The sequence below is a fragment of the Pithys albifrons genome, chromosome 21 (assembly GCF_047495875.1).
Source record: "Pithys albifrons albifrons isolate INPA30051 chromosome 21, PitAlb_v1, whole genome shotgun sequence".
In the NCBI taxonomy this organism is placed as follows: Eukaryota; Metazoa; Chordata; class Aves; order Passeriformes; family Thamnophilidae; genus Pithys; species Pithys albifrons.
In genome coordinates, this window is record NC_092478.1 from 1,807,501 (window position 1) to 1,827,484 (window position 19,984).

General features: G+C 50.5%; 1 protein-coding gene across 9 annotated transcripts; it reads left to right on the forward strand.

The window, feature by feature from the left end:
- The first annotated feature begins 4,314 nt into the window (after positions 1-4,314).
- TRPV2 (transient receptor potential cation channel subfamily V member 2) lies at positions 4,315-17,080 on the forward strand. Of its 9 annotated transcripts, XM_071575200.1 has the most exons (17): positions 4,315-4,643; positions 5,297-5,414; positions 6,283-6,578; positions 7,211-7,344; positions 7,648-7,800; positions 8,428-8,568; positions 8,993-9,291; positions 9,707-9,883; positions 10,301-10,459; positions 10,583-10,678; positions 11,154-11,224; positions 11,896-12,061; positions 12,806-12,872; positions 12,963-13,270; positions 13,620-13,738; positions 14,199-14,293; positions 14,980-16,167. In XM_071575200.1, the coding sequence occupies exons 3-17, from the start codon at positions 6,340-6,342 to the stop codon at positions 15,108-15,110; spliced, it is 2,355 nt and encodes a 784-aa protein (XP_071431301.1). In that variant the 5' UTR covers positions 4,315-4,643; positions 5,297-5,414; positions 6,283-6,339; the 3' UTR covers positions 15,111-16,167. The 9 variants fall into 9 exon arrangements, with proteins under 9 accessions (XP_071431301.1, XP_071431302.1, XP_071431293.1 ...); XM_071575201.1 differs by lacking the exon at positions 14,980-16,167 and adding an exon at positions 16,988-17,080 and having other exon boundaries at positions 12,806-13,270; XM_071575192.1 differs by having other exon boundaries at positions 12,806-13,270; positions 14,980-16,168.
- Positions 17,081-19,984: the final 2,904 nt, after the last annotated feature.

Below are 19,984 nucleotides of genomic sequence, written 5' to 3' on the forward strand. Positions count from 1 at the left end.
TGTCTGTAACAGCTGCAGACACTGCCCAGCTTTCCCCAGCCCTGGGGGAAGATCTGGGGTGAGGCTCGTGCTGGGAGTCGCTGAACTCTGCATTTGGCTCCCTGGAAAAGGGCACAGCGCCCCCGGGCTCCCCAGGAAGGGACACAGCGCCCCCGGGCTCCCTGGAAAGGGCAGAGCACCCCCGGGCTCCCCAGGAAGGGGCACAGCACCCCCGGGCTCCCCAGGAAGGGGCACAGCACCCCCGGGCTCCCCAGGAAGGGGCACGGCACCCCCGGGCTCCCCAGGAAGGGGCACGGCACCCCCGGGCTCCCCAGGAAGGGCACGGCACCCCCGGGCTCCCCAGGAAGGGGCACAGCACCCCCGGGCTCCCCAGGAAAGGCACAGCACCCCCGGGCTCCCCAGGAAGGGCACAGCAACCCTGGGCTCCCCAGGAAGGGCACAGCACAGCACAGCACCCCTGAGTGCCAGAGGGCAAGCAGGGCAGTGCCCAGGGGCTGTGGTGCCCTGATGAGGTGTGGAGCTGGGCTCGGGGTGGATCCCAGGAGGACACAGAGACACCAGCGTGGAATTCTGTGTCCTTCAGGATCTGTGTCACCGAGGCTGCTGAGCCCCAGCTGAGGGAGGGATAACAGTCGTGGGTGGGAAGAGATGACTCCAGGGTTTTCTTCGTTAATAAGGAAAAATCCTTAAAAATTCATCTTACATTATGTGAATTAGGGAATTTTGTAGAAGTTAGAAGGAAATGTGGTTATGAATTTGCAAAACGTGCACTGTCTACACCTTTTCTCTCTTATTTGGCCATTTTCCATGGAGGTGTTCCCACAGCAGCAGAGCTCGGGTTTCCTCGGTGGCCACCGGGTGTCTCTGCTCCTCCACACACGGGCTCTTCTCTGCCCACCGCTGCCGTTCCTCTGTCGCTGCTGTTTGATTGTCAGCAGAGCATTCCTCCAGGCTGTGATCCTACAGAAAGGGATACATCAAGTAGAAGGAAACTTCCATTTTAGGAATAAGAGAGCTGGAATGTTCCTTGAAAGGCCTGAGAAGTGTATATAGGTTGGAGCCTTTAGAAGTTATGAAATGGGACTGGCAGTTACAGAAATAACTGTCATGGAGATGAATTGATTCCCTGGGATATCAGACAAGTTCTGACAAGGGATTATGTTGAAGAATATTTATATTTTAGATTGATCACTGCTGATGTCTCTAGAGGTACAGGATTCCATCTGGGTAACTAACAAACGAAGTTGCTGAAATTCATCTCTTCAGTGTGGGTTTTATGTAATAGTTGCATGGAAAAAACAGCCAGGCCTTGCAAAAACAGTTGATATTTTCCCATGTTGGAAAGAAACAATTATTTCTTAACCATGTGTCTTTTGCCTGTTGTACATAAGGGAATTTTAATGCTCCACCCTTGCACGTTGCTGTTACAGAGAACCCTCTCCAGAAGGGGGTTTGGAGCTGCTACACCTGCAAGTGGTCCCAGATGGTTCCTGGAACAACTTACAGACACACGTGAGTGACTCTGAGCTTCTATTTACAGCATACAGAAAATACAATATTAATCATTAGACTATTGTGCTTTTCAGTATTTGGACAAATTGACAACTCAGGTGAAGAGAGGATACGTATTTTAGGAAAGGTGCTTGTTTCCATGGAACACCATCTTCCTCTTGCTTCCTTTTCCTTTCTGTTTAAGCAGGTTCCAGTCATTGCTTTTCCTGCCATGAATTATTGTGCTTCCTGTGTGTCCATGCCAGTGTTTGTGCCTGTGTGCACACACCAGTGTGTGTGCCCATACCAGTGTGTGTGTCCATACCAGTGTTTGTGTCTGTGTGCACACACCAGTGTGTGTGTCCATACCAGTGTTTGTGTCTGTGTGCACACACCAGTGTGTGTGCCCATGCCAGTGTTTGTGTCTGTGTGCACACACCAGTGTGTGTGTCCATACCAGTGTTTGTGTCTGTGTGCACACACCAGTGTGTGTGTCCATACCAGTGTGTGTGCCCATGCCAGTGTTTGTGTCTGTGTGCACACACCAGTGTGTGTGTGTCCATGCCAGTGTTTGTGTCTGTGTGCACACACCAGTGTGTGTGTCCATGCCAGTGTTTGTGTCTGTGTGCACACACCAGTGTGTGTGCCCATGCCAGTGTTTGTGTCTGTGTGCACACACCAGTGTGTGTGCCCATGCCAGTGTTTGTGTCTGTGCACACACCAGTGTGTGTGTCCATGCCAGTGTTTGTGTCTGTGTGCACACCAGTGTGTGTGTCCATACCAGTGTGTGTGTCCATGCCAGTGTTTGTGTCTGTGCACACACCAGTGTGTGTGTCCATACCAGTGTGTGTGCCCATGCCAGTGTTTGTGTCTGTGCACACACCAGTGTGTGTGTCCATACCAGTGTGTGTGTCCATGCCAGTGTTTGTGTCTGTGTGCACACACCAGTGTGTGTGTCCATACCAGTGTGTGTGTCCATGCCAGTGTTTGTGTCTGTGTGCACACACCAGTGTGTGTGCCCATACCAGTGTGTGTGCCCATGCCAGTGTTTGTGTCTGTGTGCACACACCAGTGTGTGTGTCCATACCAGTGTGTGTGCCCATGCCAGTGTTCCTGAGCTCCCCAGCAGCTCCGAGGCTCTGCCTGGCTGTGGTGACCTCTCAGCTGGCAGTGAGTCCTTTCCCAGAAAGCTGCACATTCTCCTTGCTCCGTGTAAACTATTAAAACCAGATGTGCAGAGAGAACTCTGCTATGATGCACTTTTGTGGGCTGATTTCATTCCTTGGCCGGAATGGTGGATGCCTCCAATGAAAGCTGAGGGAGAAGCCCAGGAGGATTTAAATCCATTAGTCTGAGCTAAACTCCTGGGCCTGAATCTCTGTTGATATCACAGTAAATTAGATGTAACACAACTAAAACAAACTGAGCTAAATCAGCGCAAGGCTGGAATGAGAAAGGGATAAGAGAGATGAAATCTAGTCTTGCATTTATCTGTTTGTTCTTTATGGGCTACTCTGTGGGTCTTAATGAGTCATTAAGAAAGCATCATGGAAAGAAAAAGCAGCTTTGAGTTGTTCCTGGACAAGCTTCATTTTGAAACACAGGGATCTGAGAATTAAGCTGGTAATCTCCTGCAAAAGCGTGAGGAGGAAAAGGCACCCTGCCATTTAATGGGTGTATTTATGGGAAGGTCTCTCAGCCTGCATCTGAATCAAAGTCAGAGCCATCTGGGAATGTTTCTGTGGGTGACAACCACATTCCAGGAAGCGCCACAGCATCCTGCAGCCCTGTGGGGTGGGGATTGCTTTAGGCTCTCATTTGGCTCACGGCAGGTTTGGAAGCAGAAAGCCACAGCCAGAGTTTGGTGTCTCATGATGGGACACCTCTTCTCAGGGCTTTAGGACCAATGGTTAACTTAAAATTTGGGGATTCCCCTGGAACATGTCCCTGCTGTCAAGGCGTGGATTAGAAGAGCTCTTCTCTATTTTGTTAGTTAAAACCCCTGAGATTCTCTAGTTGATCTCTAGACCACATGAGTGACTTTGTAAAGCACCAGGAGTACAGGAGAGAGCCCTTGGAGCAGCACCCTCTGGGAGGCTGTGGAGGCACTGGGGGCTGGGTGTCACCCCGTGCTGCTGCTCTGGGAAATGATCCTGCTGCCTCCTCAGGGCTATTTGGAGAGGGACAGAAAGGACTAAAACAGTGGTGTGGGTTGATGTCCTCTGTCTGCCCGGGGTCCTGTTTGGTGGGTGGGAAGTGGGGCAGTTTTGGGGGGTGTGTGTGGTCCCAAGAACAGTCAGCTGAAGGACTGGCCACTCTGTGCTCCCAGGAGAAGCATCTCCAAGGTTTGGCACTCCTTTTGGAGATCCAGCCCTTTAAGAAACGGGCACTGGAGGCCATGGAAGTAACCAGTGGCCTGAAGTGTTTCTGCACTGGGGCTGCTTTGTGCAGCTCCCCGTGCTCGTGATGAGCTGCTGACTCTGTAGGGTCACTTCATTTCCTCACTGGGCTGTGTGAGGTTGTGTGAGGAGACCTGGCTGCCCACAGGAACAGTTGGGCTCAGCTGTTTCCAAGCACTTTTGCTTGTCCTGGGGCTGACTGAGACAGGCTGTGACCACCCTCACCAGTGAACCACGGGCTCTGGCACTGCCAGGGGCAAACCCCCTGAGCTGGGAGGGGGCTGTTGTTGGAAGCCACGAGGCGTTGGCTCTGTGTGTGCAGGGAGGGGTTAAGCATTCTGAATTTGCAATAGCCAGCCAGCTTTCCCATATAAGAGCACTGCTCTCATTGGCTCTCTCTTTTACTGAGAAATCTATCTAGTCATTTCCTGTGCAAACCCTCCTTCACTTTGCAAAAAGCCATACAGTTGAGTAAATAACAGGAATCTGTGGTTGCTCCTTGGATTCTCTCATGGACCTTCACCAACCAGGAGTTCAACCTTGTGCCTTTACCAGCCTGCTAATATGAGCATGGTCTTCTCTGCAGAAGAGGATCCTCACACATGGATGTAAATGATTTTTGATCTGCTTTCATGCTTATTAACACTTGTTGTTATTGGACTTGGCTTCTACTGAGAGATTATTTACCCTCTGAAGGCTCTGTTGGGACTCCTTGTCAGATCTGCTCTTGGGTGGAGCTCCCAGCAGCTTGGGGTAAGTGCTGAGCTCTCCCTGCTCTGGCACAAGGCTTGGGGCTGCACCTCCAAACAGCTTGGTAAGGGCTCAGAAAGAAATAACTCCCTTGGGGAGTGAAGAAGTGGAAGTTGAGCTGGCAGGCAGAGAGTGCTCCCTGTGTTTCCCAGGGATGCACAGAGAGGGTGGATTTATCAGAGGGTCCTTTCTCTGGGACCGTTTTGCTCTTGCTTTTAAACCAGACAGTCTGTCTGTACAAGACTCACAATAAATAACTCTCTCGAGTGCTGTGGAGAGATGGAAACTGCAGCTGAGAAATGATTTGGGGGAAGACAGAAAAGCAAAAGCAAACTATTATGGAAGTACCAATAGCCCTCTAAAGGATCAGCAAATGTACCAGTAAGTGTTTTGGGGGAGGAAGGAAGTCTGAAACTGCATTCTGGGGTGTTTGTCTGTGTGTGCAGAGGAATGTGTGTCATCAGAGCACAGACTAAACTGAGTGTCTGGATTATCATAACGGTTTGTCTTGAAATCAGCCCTTGGATTTCTTGCTGTGAGCTGCATAAAGATGCTTTGAGGCTGAGGCTGTTTTCTGCCTAAAACCTGGTTTTTTTCACCCCCTAATCTAAGGCAAATTGCTTATGCTGTGTCCATTTACCTCTTTGCTGGTACAGGCGATGGAGTCTGGCTGTAGTCCCAGCAAGGGAGATTTCTCCTCAGAGCAAACCTGTTAACCATTTGGAGGGAGTGCACAGGAATGAGACAGAGTTATTAACAAAGGCTCTGCTGCAGGTGGGTGGCTGTGGGTGTTCAATTGCTGCCTCCCAAACTGTCACTGTCCCAACCTGAGTCACGGGGGTTTCAGAGGGTGCATGCTGGGTGTGGTCTGAGAGGTATCCAGATGTGTGAGGAGATGTTTGAGAAGAGCCACAAAGGAGCTCAGGGTGTATTAGATGAGAGAGGGGGGCTGGCTGGGTGCTCTGCCAGGACTGATGCTCTCTGTGCAGCAGGTTTGGGGCCAGCTGGGCTCTGTGCAGGCTGCCAGGGCTGGGGGTGTCCCCAGGGCAGGGTCTGCCTGTGCCATGGAGCTGCCAGTTCAGCGCCTCCAAATACTCCAAATACTGGGGAGATCCCACTCGTTTTGCCCCAGGATGAAATGTCAGAACGTGTGAGGGGAACACAATTTGTGCACGTGTTCCCCTTGTATAAATAGGGTAATATTTCCCAACAGGGCATGTGAACAAACTTACCACTGTTCTAAAGAAGGCCTACAGTGAATCTTGTCTGTTTGGCCACTTGGTGACCAGCCTGTGTTGGTTGCACTGAGACAAGAGCAATGATTGTAGTCTCCTAAAGGGCCACTTTCCTTGCCTTTTATGTAAGGAGCCTGTGCTGCTGCCAGCAGGTGAGGTCATCTCACAAAGGGGGTTCAGATGTGCTGCAGACAAGCTGGTGTGTTCCATGGACTTTTCCTCCCTGTTTAAGACCCTGATCCTTTATTCAAATACTCCTACTGTGCAGAGTTTTATGGAATCTCCCTCTCAAGGGAACTGTAGTCCACTGCAGAACTCTGGACCTGGGAACAGGTTTCCCTCTGTGTCCCACCAAATGCCTTCTGGGCTTGTGATCAAACCGTGTCCACCCTCCCCACCCCTCTCAGGTTCAGTCCCCCAGCAGGGAACGGATTTGGTGACCTGCGAGACCATCTCTCCTCAAAATGGACAACTTCACCAACGGGCAGCCGGGCCCAGGGCAGAGGAACAGGCTGATGGGGCTGCTGGAAACCGATGACAGTGTCCAGGAAGACAAACCCGCGCCTCGGAAAAAGGAGGAGAGGTCAGGACCTGGAAAGAAAGGAGAGCCACGACCCTTGGAGACACCTTATCAGAAGGAGAGCAGTGACTTCTCTCCCAAAGTCAAGATTAATCTGAACTATCGGCCAGGACTTGTCAGCAAGTGAGTGACTGTTGGGTGTCCAGGGGGTGATCAGATGATCCACACTGAGCCCTGCTCAGGGGGCCCAGGGACCTGAGCAGCTCTAAACCAAAAGGGGTGATGTGGGAGTGTTACAGGCACCTGGGGGAGGTAATGACAAGCAGGAAGGGAATGGATTAGGCTGCTCCTTCTGCAGCTGGAAGGTGCACACATGTTTGGGGTGTGTTGTGGGTAGATCTGAGCTAACAAGCCACGTTGGCTGTCAGAGCAGCTTTGCATGGAGCTCTGTCCAGCTGAGCTGCTCTTGCCAGGGAGGGATGTAAACCAGCTCACAGAGTGCTCCCACCATGTGATGGGCCTGCCTCTGGTCCTGCAGCTATCTTGGGCTTCTCTTTGTGCTCTGGATGTGTTCCAGGGTTGCACATCAGACTGGATCTGGGAAGAGCTCCAACTGATGGAAAGAGCAGCCACTTAAGAGAATTCTGGGAAATAACTGTCTCTATTTTTCCCTTGACTCAAAAATAAAATACTTGGGGTTTTTTCCTGACAAACTTTCCTCCCTCCCTCCTTTCCTACACTGTCCCACAGGGGCTCATGGCACACTCTTGTCTCTGCTCTGCAGAGCTCCCTAACCCTTTGCTCTTCTCCTGCAGCCAAAAGGACCCCAATCGCTTTGACAGGGACCGGCTCTTCAGCGCAGTCACAAGGGGCGCCCCCGAGGCACTGGATGGTTTACTGGAGTACTTAAGGAGGAACTCCAAATTTCTCACCAATTCTGAATACACAGGTAGATTCCTGCTCAGTGTTCCACGAACAGGGTTGGCAGAGGCAGAAAGCAGGGGAATCTGGTTATTGGCTTTCTCCAGCCCTCTGTCCATTGTTTTATTTTCTTAATATCCACCCGAGGATGGAGAGTTCCATTAGTTAAATATATCCTAAGAGTTTTTCCTGTCCTGCAGACTAAAAATACTGATAAAAGCCTTTAAAATAATGATTGTATTTGGTCCTACAGAGAGAGAGAATTTCTGAATCCAGTAGTAAAGCTGTATGCAAAGTACACACAACCCATTCAATACTCTCTTTCCACCAGATGCAAAGACTGGGAAGACCTGCCTAATGAAAGCCCTGTTGAACTTAAAGAATGGAAGGAATGACACAATCCCACTTTTGCTAGAAATCGACCAAAAGACACAGAATCCCAGGCCTCTGGTCAACGTGTCCTGCTCTGACTGCTACTACAGAGGTGAGGTTTCTGTTCTGCTGCTGTGGCAGAGCAGCTTCCCCTTGGACAGGTGGGATGTGCAGGGACAGGGGAAAGGAGGGACACTGGACCTTATTCAGCACTGCAGACCCCGAGTTATGGCACAGTGACAGCTCCTCACCTTTTATTTCTGCTGCTGGTGCTGCATCTACTTCAGCCTTGAATTTTATCCTGCTGCCAACTCTGTTCTTGGTCTGTAAAACAGAAATGGTACCTCTTTAATAACCCAAGAAATGAGAGGGTTTGCTTGGGAAAGCACAAAAAGCACTTCTAAAAATGAGAAAGAAATGGTATATATTATTAAATGAGTTCTGCTGTTTGGGTTGTGCTCTCAATAGCAGATGTCAAATACGTGTATGGTTGTCTTAATCCTCTCAGGGCTGATTGGGATCTCAATGCCAGGGAAAATGCCTGGTCTTGTGTTGAATTTCAGGTGGTTTTGAGGCTTGTCTTCTGCTTCAGTGTCCAAGGAATGCTGTTGAAAGTCCAGAGCTGCCCCCAGCCCTGCCCAGCACTGGGGCTGCAGTTGCAGGACATGCAGCCTTTGCTCAAGGCCTGGCCTGAACCCCCTGAGAGGGGCACTGAGTGCCAGGTTTGCTGTTTCCTCAGGGCAGACAGCTCTGCACATTGCCATAGAGAAAAGGAGCCTCCCCTTGGTGAGGCTGCTGGTGGAGAATGGAGCTGATGTCCATGCCAGAGCCCACGGGGAATTCTTCAGGAAGAAGAAAGAAGGAGTTTACTTTTATTTTGGTGAGTCAATGTGGAACATGTTCCTTCCCTTTTCCAATTGCCACACTGTGTGCATTGCCATGAATTCTGGTTGGGTTTGCCCCCTGTCCTGTAACAAGCTCTTGGCTGTTTTGGATGCCAGAACCCTTTCACATCACATTCAGTGAGCATTTGCCATCATCTTTGCTTTTATTTATCTAATTCCATCTGAGGGGCTGCAGACAGAGGCAAATACTTGGTTTGTTTAGCCAGATTAGAGGTCTGGGAAAGTGTTTCAGCTGCCTCCAGAAAAAAAGAGTAATTGCTTTCTGCAAACCTCTTTCTGAATCTAGAGACACAGAGAAAGAGCTTGTTTTGTGTAATAGAATTGCTTCCTCCCCCCCTCTTTAATTCTTTTTCACCCCTTTCTGCTTCCCCTCCATGTACTGTGTCCTGATCTCTTCAGGTGAACTTCCCCTCTCCTTGGCTGCTTGTACCAACCAGCTGGATGTGGTGGACTATCTCCTAAACAATCCCCACCAGAAAGCCAGGCTGCAGGAGCAGGACACCCAGGGCAACACGGTCCTCCACGCCCTGGTGATGATTGCAGACGACACCGAGGAGAACACCAAGTTTGTGAGCACGACGTACGTTGAGATCCTGAAGGCAGGTGTGAAGCTCGACCCAACGTGTAAGCTGGAGGAGATAGTGAACTATGATGGATTAAATCCTCTGCAGCTCGCTGCCAAGACAGGCAAAGTGGAGGTAAAGGCAACCAGGGGAATCCTTGGGGTTGGTGAGGGAGCAGGGAGTGTAACGTGCACCCTGAGGGCAGCAGTGGGGTTGGAGGCAGCAGCATCTGGCACCCAGCCCGTGGCAGTGCTGCTGGCAGGGGCCAAGCAGGTCACCTCCAAGCCACTCAGTCAAATGTCCTGCAGAGCCTCAGCTGGCTGCTGCTGCTCTCTGTGCCAGCCAGGACAGCTGGACTGGGCTGAACTCCTGGAAGAGCCCACACAAGGTGTGGTTCATTGCCTGCTTTTAACCAGATGCTGATGTTCGACACCTCCAGGTGTGTTGGGCACAAATCCAGGTGTGCTGCAGGGGAAGGTGGTTTGGGTGCAGTTCTGTCCTTCTGCCCTTCATCACATGCACGTTCCTCAGTGCCCTGGTTTCTCCTCAGATCTTCAGGCACATCATCCAGAGGGAGATCAAGGACCCCGTGTACCGGCACCTGTCGCGCAAGTTCACCGAGTGGACCTACGGCCCCATCCACGTGTCCCTCTACGACCTGTCCTCCCTGGACAGCTTCGAGGAGAACTCTGTGCTGGAGATCCTGGCCTACAGCAGTGACACCCCGGTGAGGGCTCCCTGGGGGCCAGGCAGCAGCACCTTCTGCTGCACCTCAACAGGGTGTGAATCTGCACTGATGTCAATGGGGTGGCTCAGCTGAGAACTTTCCTGAAACAGAAATGCATAATGGGAATGTTTGCAGATTTTGTTATTTTAGGCCTGTTGGGCATCCTCCTGTTCATTCAGGAGAAATTTTTGATTCTTTGGTTGTCCTAATCCTGCTGTGTCCAAATACTCTGATGAAGCCAAGCAGAAGGAACTTCTTATGGGATGGTTGATTTCTTTCCTACTGAAAGGCCTGACTGAATAAACCCTTAGTTATTCCCCAGCTGGAGCCACTGAGCTCCAGCACTGAAAAGGACAATCCTCTGCTGAGTCTTCACTCCTATTGACACACAGGTACATTTTTGTTGTTTTTCTGTAGAATCGGTACAAGATGGTGGTTTTGGAGCCACTGAACAAACTGCTCCAGCAAAAATGGGAAACATTTGCATCCAAGAGATTCTACTTCAGTTTTGCCTCATACTTGTCATTCATGATCATCTTTACAGCCATTGCATATTACCAGCCCTTACGGGTAAAGGTAGGTCCTTTTTATCTGCAAAGGCCTGAATGGATGGGGCAGAGTCCAAAAGGCTGTGGGTGGTCACCATCACTGCCCCTACCTGCCTTCACTGGTTTGGGTGGCTTTGTTTTTATCTTGCAGCCTTCATTTCCAGTGGAGTTCACAGCTGGAGGCTTCCTGTGGGTGTCTGGACTGATCATTATCTTGTTAGGAGGCATTTACCTGATCTTTGCCCAGGTGAGGATACAAAGGAAACTCTCACTGACCTGGAGACAGCAGATTCAGTTCTTCTGACATCAGGATGTGCAGGAGGGAATCCTGCTCTGGGACACAGTGTCAGTGTGAACTAGCAGTGATAGGGTGGCACAGACCAGGTTGCTGGGCAAGAGGAATCAGAGTTTCACAACAGCAAATAATTCTGGAAGACTTCTACGATTTATGGTATTAAAATGCATCCCTGGCATTTAATGCAGTCTATTAATAAAGACATTGGGCTGAGCCATGATTCAACCCTTGTTTATCCTTGCCCTTTATAAATAAGGTCTCTTTTCATCTTGGAAGGATGACTAACTGCAAATTGGGATCTTGAAGATGAAAGTGTGAAGAGGAGCTTATGGAGCAAAGCTTTCCCTGAGCAATAGGCTGTGCTGGGCAGGGCTCCCTCTCCAGCATGCCCTGGTCTCAATGGCTGCCGTGGCTTTCTCTCCCCCAGAGTCTGTACCTGAGGAGGAGGCGCCAGTCCCTGAAGACCATGTGCTCTGACAGCTGCATCGAGATCCTGATGTATGTCCTGGGAGGGAGTTGGCACAGGCACAGCTGGGGAGAAATCAGTTCCCTGCTCTGTGTCTGACTTGCCCTAACACTCCTAGAGATTGATCCTCTGCCACTGTCTCTTCCCATCCCTGCTCACTTCTACCTCCTGCCTCTTGTCCTAACCCTTCATTGTGATGGACTTTCCTGGGTAGGGTCTGCCTGTGAAGGTCAGTCCCTCAATTATTCCCCAGTAAGAAAATAAATGTATTAGAAATAGAGCTCAAGTTCTCAATCACAGTCAGTGTGGCTCTGAATTGGTTCAAAAGAAAAGCACTTCCAAGTTTGCTGAGGAGGAATGTGCATGATGCAGGTGTGTGCTGGATGTGGGCATGTGCTCTAAGTGTGACCTTTTTTCCCATTAAATATCAGTTATGTGAGTTGCATTAAGCAGTTCAGAGTTTGCACACTGTGAGATTAACCAGTTCGTAACAAAACTGCAACAACTTGTAAGGTCTGGAACTAGATGATCCCTACAGTCCCTTCCAACCCAAACCATTCTATGCTTCTGGATAAACTCTGATTCTCTGCCATTTGTCTGCTCCTTGTAGCCTCGTAAATTTGCTTTTCATTGAAAAACAGAGCAGACCTGCAATGGGCCTCTTTGCTGAGGTGAGTCACTGTGTCCTTCTGGTCCTCCCCAGCTTCATCCAGGCGTTCTCCCTGCTGCTCTCAGCAGTCCTGTACGGTGCCAGCTCCGAGAACTACGTGGCAGTGATGGTGTTCTCGCTGCTCCTGGGCTGGGTCAACACCCTCTACTACACCCGGGGCTTCCAGCGCACGGGGATCTACAGTGTCATGATACAGAAGGTCAGCACCTGGGGGGAACCAATGCATGGAAATCTTGTGGGTGGGAGGAACCAACAGAAGTCCTGGGCTTGCTTTCCTTCCCTCAGCACCACGAGAACCATAAATGGAATTGAAGTCCTGCCTATGGAAGTACAGACACTGCAGGAGGTTAGATCAGTGTTTTCAAGTGCAGTTGCAGCAAACCACTGGTGTGTCCTCATTGAACAGAGCAGGTGACAGCAGCTGGCCCCTGTTTGTCACAAACCAGCTCCAAACTAGCAGTAAAAACCAGTGTGAGTTCCCTGGAACTGTTTGGCTCAGCCTGGGAAGTGTTTCCAGGTCTATAAAGGAGTGGAGGACTGGAAAGACAAAGCAGAGGTGGAATGAGGTGCCAGGCAAGGATTCTGATCACTGCTTGTGCAAACACAATGGAGATGGAAAAGAGAGGGATGTGTATGTTGAAACAATTGGAAACAGCCATCCTGGGGAAGTGACAAGACATTTATTTGCTTCAAAGAGCCTATTTGTACAAACATAGTGACAAATAAGTTCACGTAGTGCTGTCAGATTAAGCTACCAGTGTTGTTACTTAACTGAGGAATTCATTTAACATGTATCAGTAGTTTCTTGGGCTGCACAAAAGCATTTTCCACTGTGCTTTCAGTGGTGTTCCTGGGGGTTGGTTATGCTGTGTGACAACAGGGGTTCATCCTTTTGATTTCATGCAAGATAAAGAACTGCTCTTCCTCCTGCCTTGTGTTTCAGACCATCATGAGGGACCTGCTGCGTTTCCTCTTGGTTTACATGATCTTCCTCTTTGGCTTTGCTGCAGGTGAGCCCTCACTCATCCAGGGTTGTGTTGTAGGCTGGGCTGCAGGGTCTGATTCTCCTGAGGAGCCTCTAAACCCTGTTTGTCCCACAGCTCTGGTGACCCTGATGGGCGATGCCCCCTCAGTGCCCCAGAACAGGTCGGTGGGCACCATGGAGGGCACGGGCAGCCACGCCATGTACGGGGGCCTGCTCAGCGTCTGCCTGGAGCTCTTCAAGATCACCATTGGCATGGGTGACCTGGACTTCCAGGAGCACACCCGCTTCAGATACTTTGTGCTGCTCCTGCTGCTGCTCTTTGTCATCCTCACCTACATCCTGCTGCTCAACATGCTGATCGCCCTGATGAGCGAGACTGTCACAGACATCTCTGGTTACAGCAAGAGTGTCTGGAAGCTGCAGGTGAGCCCCAAAGTCCTGCCTGAGTCTCACAAAATCAGAGGTGGCAGTGCCTGTCTTTGTCCTAAGCCTTTACAGAAGCCTTTCACATACATTTGTGGCTCTGGGGGTACATCCTGACATCATTTTTACATGTATTTCAACTCTTGCTCTTTGTATGATCCACATGCACAAGTAACCTGGGAGAGTGAGTGACTGACTGGCACCATTAAGGGAAGGAGCACCTGGGGATTTGATCCCAATGTGATTCTCTAAGTCAAACTAGTTGCTGATTGGGGAGGATTTAACTGAAGGGAAGTGCTGAGCTCTGAATATGCCCTAACTTGTCTCTGCCATGGATTTCTTCTTCCAGAGGGCTATTGCTATTCTAGAGATAGAGAAGGCCTGGCTGTGGCGCCAGGGTGGGAAGAGGAGATCTGGCTGCTTCATGTCAGTGGGGCTCAATAAGAAAGATGAGAGGTGGTGTTTCAGGTAAGACAGACATACCCCTTCCATTCCAGTGGCTTCCCATGATTCACAATCTGGTAACCCTGAACAGCCACAGGGAATTTCAGCACTGACTCAGCAGGGTGACTCAAGCACATATTCCTGGGTACATGCAAACAGCTTGGTGATTGCCAGGCTGGAGGTCTGAAAGCTCATTGAGCTGCCACCATTGTCACCTTTGTATTAAGAGCATTCCCTGAACTGGAGGAACTGGAGTTTTTTAAAACAAACAGCACAGACCAGCAGGCAATACACAGGGAGAGAAGATATTTTATTTCATGCAGCTTAGAGTACAGAAATTCTACTCAAATAAAAGCTCTGTAAGGTGCTGGTGCTACAGCCAAGCCATTAGGATGGTGTTGGCAGGGTGAGCTGGGGTGGGGTGCTGCAGCACACTGAGCTCTGTGCTCCAAGCATCAGTGGCTGTTGCTTTTTGTCTCTCCAGAGTAGAGGAAATTAAATGGACAGATTGGGCAAAGGATGTGGGAGTTCTGAAGGAAGACCCTGGAAACACCAGTGATTCAGAAGTAAATCCAGAAGGTAAATTAAATCATGAAGAAAGGTCTTCAGTACCCTTTTAGCTTCCTGCTCAGCAACTACTCTTGGCATGTTACCGTGTCTTCAGTAATAGAGATTTTAGACTGGCCAACTCACTTATGAAATTGCCTTCCCACAGTGTCACTTGTGAGCTGAGAAAATAAAAATTTAGTGTAAATTTGGAGCTGGTCAGGGCTTGGGAACAAACAGTGAGATTAAAGGAGATGCCATTCTTACCTCTGGTGGAAATGGGCAGGAAATGCTGCTTTTTTATAGCAGTGGTAAAAGCCAGGCCCATTCTTGCTGCACAAGTTTAAATCACAGGGTTTCAGAGCATAACTCAGGGCATTAACACTGACAACTTGGCCAAATTCTGCCTGAGATCATTCTGTTTGCTTCCCTTGGTGCACCTGGGAAGCAACTCTGTGGAAAAGAGAGAGCTGTTATTTCTCTAGAAATGTTTTGTTCAGCCTGGCAGAGCTTGGGCAGAAGCTCCAGTGAATTGACCACAACCTGCTGCTCTTCCAGTGTAGGTTCTTCCTGTGGCAGTTTTCTGGGACTGGGGAGGTTGCAGGGCTCAGAACATTATCTGGTGTGTGTTGGGTGTTCCCTGAACCTGCCCCCTTCTAAAGCTGGTCCCTCTGGCAGCCTCCTGCTGACGGGGGGCTGCTCTGTGTCTCCTGCTGCAGAGACAAGATCGTGGAAACGGCCCCCCCAGCCCCCTGCCAGCTCAGCTGCCCCCGAGGAGCAGGCCCTGCTGCAGCCCCAGCCACCAGGCACGGAGATGATGCCTCTGCAGGGACAAACCAGAGGCCTTTAACAGCTTTTCTCAGTTGCAGCCTTGCTCCCATCTTCTAAGGAGTCGTTCTTCCTACAGAAGAATTGAAGGCATTATCAGTATTAAAGTGCATTTCACCAAGGACTGTGGTTCAGCCTGTGGCTTTAGAGACTTCTATGCACTTTAATCATTAATTTTCTCTGAAGAGACTATTTTTACTCAACTTTCTCTGCCTGACACTTCCTTATTACTATGTCTAAAGATGCAAGAGTGAGCTCCTGGGGCAGTGGGGAGTGGACTCTGGGAAGGCAGAGCTCCCTGAGCTGGACAGCAACAATGCTGAGGAGTCATCTAGAAGAGAATGGGTCAACTTATTACTTTGTCACAAGAGACTGCACTGAAGTGCTTTGGAATAAACGTGTTATAGATTCATAAGAGGGTGCTAAGGATGGAGTTGGGTTGTGTGCAGAGCACTGTTGGTGTGAGGCAGGAGGGGACAAGCACCGAGTGTGCAGCCAGCAGGAGCTGCCCTGGGGCTGTGTCAGCGCCTGCAGGGCACCAGAGCTCCTGTTTTACAGGATTGGGATGAAATCCTTTGCACAATGTGCACGTTTGCTTAAAAGCACAAAAAGTGGAGTGGATTTCCTGGACCTTGAGTGACTTCTGAGACATCTGTCTCTCACAGATTGCTCTGGAATAAACAACAGCAGAATCCTGTTCGTGGCTCTGAGAGACTGGGGGGCCAAAACTCACCCTGTGGTTGGCACTTCCTGGCAGTGGTGCCAGTCTTGGCATCCTGTCTGCCTGCAACTGTTTGCAAGGACCTCCTTGCTTTTTGTGATGAGCACCCTGGCCCAGGCAGGACGGGCAGCTTAAACTCTGTGGAAAAGAGATAAAAATGAGCTGTCTCACTTCTCACTATATTTAAAAAAAATAACATGTAATATCTCTGTAAACTGTCAATATAGCAAGTTTGCCTAATTGAAAATATTCATCCTTGGATGTATTTTTAGTGTCCCAGTCTTTCTCAAAAAGCAAGAGAAGGTGTGATCAGTGTGAACTTACCAAATTCCTGGTTCCATTTCCCCCAGGGCTGTGCTGCCCTCACTGCTGTGAGAGGGAACTCTTGTTTTTCAGGACCTGGGGTCAGTTTGTGCAGCCCCATCTGAGCTCTGGGTGCACCTTCACCCCAGGGGGGGGTGGGCAGGGACAGCCCCAGGAAGCTGCAGCCCCTCAGTGCTGGCAGCACCTTTCCTTCAGTCAGATGAACTATGCAACTCGAGATCTGTCTCCTCTCTGCTCTGAGTGAGGTTTGTCTTTGCAGACAACCACCTAATCCTCACTGCAGCACGTGCTGCCACCAAAGGCTTTGCCACAGACCTTCCTCCTGCACTGCCATGGGCTGTTCCCTGTGCTGGGCAGTTCCCCTGCAGCTTCACTGCTCTGGGGCTCGGGGTGGTGACTGACCTTCCTCCCTCCAGCTTCTGTTGTTTTCTTGCTTTGGGAAGCCTTCAGCTGCTTTTCCCATCTATGGCTTCGTCCTAAGTGTTCCCAAGATTTGGCAAGGTGCTCAAACTGCACAAAAGGATCATCTGGCATATGATAAATCTATCGCTGTGCTCGGTGCTTTGCTGTGAAAGGGACACTTGGAGATTCTCAAAGAAAATACAAAATCAGATCTTCCCAATTCCCCACAAGGCCATTTTCCTCAGGGGCAGAGGTAGAATCAAGACTTTCCTGTTCCTCAGATGTTCTGCACATTTTATTTCGCTGTTGGGGTTTTGCCCCTGTTTTTCCAAAGCCTGCTTTAAAGCTGGAGCCAGAAAGGGGAGGTGGATCCGTGTCTCAGTTGATTCCCTCTCTCTTCATCTCTTCGTGACCCCACTGGCAACTGAACATACTTTCCATTGCCTCTGTAGCTGCAAAGGGAGCCTTTGAAATGTGACAGCCCCAAGGCCCCGACAAAGAGCAGATGCTGCCTGTGAGTGTCTGGGCTGGGCTGGGCTGGGCTGGGCTGAAGCTGCAGCTGGGCTGGACTGGGCTGGGCTGGGCTGGACTGGGCTGAAGCTGCAGCTGCAGCTGGGCTGGACTGGGCTTGGCTGGGCTGGGCTGGGCTGGACTGGGCTGGTCTGAGTTGGACTGGGCTGAAGATGCAGCTGCAGCTGGGCTGGACTGGGCTAGGCTGGGCTGGACTGGGCTGGGCTGGGCTGGACTGGACTGGACTAGGCTGGGCTGAAGCTGCAGCTGGGCTGGGCTGGACTGGGCTGTTCTGGGGCTGCCTCTCCCTTTGGGTCTTTGCTGTGTTTAAGGAATTTCATTTGTTGCTCTGCAACTAAAACAAACATAACATTGAGGGGAAGTAAAAAAAGGCATTTTAAAAGAAAACTTCCACTTTCTAATCTCACATCTTTTTCAGCAGCCCAAAAAAAATTGGGGCCAGACAGGAGCAGACAAAGGCTCAGAAAGACGCGACTGTGGCTGCCTTGTGGCTGGCACGGAACTGTCACTAAATCTGACTGCAAAGAAAGGGGAGTTTTGCTTCCCCTTTTAACAGAATCCTTTTTTCAGTTCAGATTCGTGAGATGTGGAGTGTTACAGCATTCCTGGACTGCAGGGATGGTTGTCCAATGGTAACACAGGGAGTCCTTAGAGGATGAGAGTTGGAGATAGCTAAAAAGTGTCCATGGTATTTGTTGCACTCTTTTCTGAGAATTCTTGGATAGTTTAGGCTGTCTGGGTAAAGAGAACCACATCTGTACTCCATGGGGAGGAAGGTCTGTCTCCAGCTGACAGCTTTGGTTTTGCTGGTGTTCACATCCCCAACACACAAATCAGGGACTTCATCATGTTGCAAATAAAGTAATTCTGTGCTGGAGTCCTCTGGCACAAAACCTTGGTCCTGTCCTTGTCAGGAGTGGGAAGCAGTGGCTGCTGAGAGGTCTGGTGGCCATTGAGCAGCCTTGACTGCAAGGACAGCACTGATCCAGTTCTGCCAATGCCTCCTGCAGGGAGCTGGGGCTGCAGCTGCTGCTCTGGGGCTGGGCAGGCACTTTGTGTGCCTTCAGGGTCCTGCAGGAGCTGGTGGAGGTGCTCCAGAGTCCGGGAGAGGCTGCAGGAGCTCAGCAGTTTGGAGCCAGGTACCTGCCCTGTGCCATTGCCCTCTGACCCTCCCAGCCTGCAGCGTGGTCCCTCTGCAGCAAGTCTATGAAAGACTTCACCAGGACACTTGGAAACAGACTGGGAAAACATTTCTCTAACTGGGGTGTACTGTGTTTATGGTCTGTTCTCATGGGTCAGAGGGAGCGAGGCCATCAACTTTGTTACTCTTTTTCCGCTGTCAAATTGCTGAATTATGATTTTGTTGCTGCTAAACTGGTTGCAGGATCTGTCCCTGAGGATGGCTGTAATAAAATAAATAATAGGGAACGATCCACATATAAGTAGATATGTGATGTTTTGTTCTAAAAATTGCCCTACTGCTGCAAAGGACACCAATTCTCCAAAGCTATATATAGAGAATTCCAGGGAAAGGGCTGCTTGCCTTTTTCTGGAGCACAGGTTGGATCTCGTTTAGGATCTGGTGTGACCCACGCTGGGGTGACAGAGCCTCTCCTTGCTGGAGCTCCGTTTGATCAGGGGAAGAAGGGAGGGGTTTCGTCCATCGCCTGGAGACAGAGGGAAAACACTGGGAGCGTAACCAGTCGGCGCTGGGGATTTTCCAGCCGTGCCGAAGCAGTGACAGAGCGAACATTCCTGCTCGGTGCTCCTGAGCCGGGCTGGCCCTGTATGGTCGGGCAGAGCGGCCGCAGCCGGGGCTGGGGCACCGGGAACACGAGGCAAATGAGGAAATAGAATAGTCGGCACGAGAAATAAAACTATTCAGTGCTTTAGGTGTGCCCTCCCCCAGTGTGATATCCCGGGTTTTGCCGAGTTTTGGTGCCCCCCTGCCCTGCCAAGTGTTCTGTGCATCACTCTGGGCAGGGAGAGCTGCTGAACTGTCCTGCCGGGAAACGCAGAAAACATTTCGTGCCCTGGCTGCAGGATTTGCTACACAATACCCAGGAGAGAAGTTAAGCGTGTCCCATGAACGAGCAGGGAGTTCAGCAGCAGAGCAGGAGCAAACCCTCCCCGCTGCGCTGCCAGGGCTGCCCAGGGCACGGCTGGCACAAACCCAGCCAGGGCATCTCAGCATTCAAACATCGTGCACCCCCTCGTGGTTCACTGCTGGCACAGGGCGAGCACACGGGATGGCTTCTGTTGTGGAACAGGCTGAGGATCCCCTTCAATTGCTGCTGATTTAAGAAAAGGCTATGCAGTAATATTTATTTTGCATTTTATGTTTTTTAAATGGAAGAGAGATGCTACATTTGCTGTAAAAGGATTTCTGTCTTCAGTGTTTTTCAGACTCACTTTTTCACCTTGAAAGGTCACTTAAAAGTGCAGCTGCCCTGTCCCTTGGCAAGGTTTGGGTCTTCCTTGGCCAGCACTGGGAACAGCAGTGGGGACAGATGAGGATGCTGGAGCTGGAGCCCACCTGGAAGATCAAACAATTCCTCTTTTGGCAGCACTTCACACCTTTACGGGTGATTAGGACAAGACCAAGGGCTCTGTTTCCCAAGCAGGTGTGTGTTGTTGGGAATTGGCTGCAGGGCACCTGGAGAGGGAAAAGCCGCTGCTTTTTGTAGAGAGCGTCGGAGGGAACTTGCGCATTTCATTGGGGTGAGACACGTGCAGGTGGTTCGTGCTGCTCCACAGGTTTCCGCAGCAGAGCTGCTCCTTAGCTCTGAATTATTCCCCTGCCTGCCGAGGCCAAGGAGCTTCAGGTGCTGCTACAGAACAGTCTTTTCCATTTCAGGATGCTGGGAGTGTTTTGCATCTTGGGGGTGTTACAAAATCATCTCTTTGGCAGCCCCAGG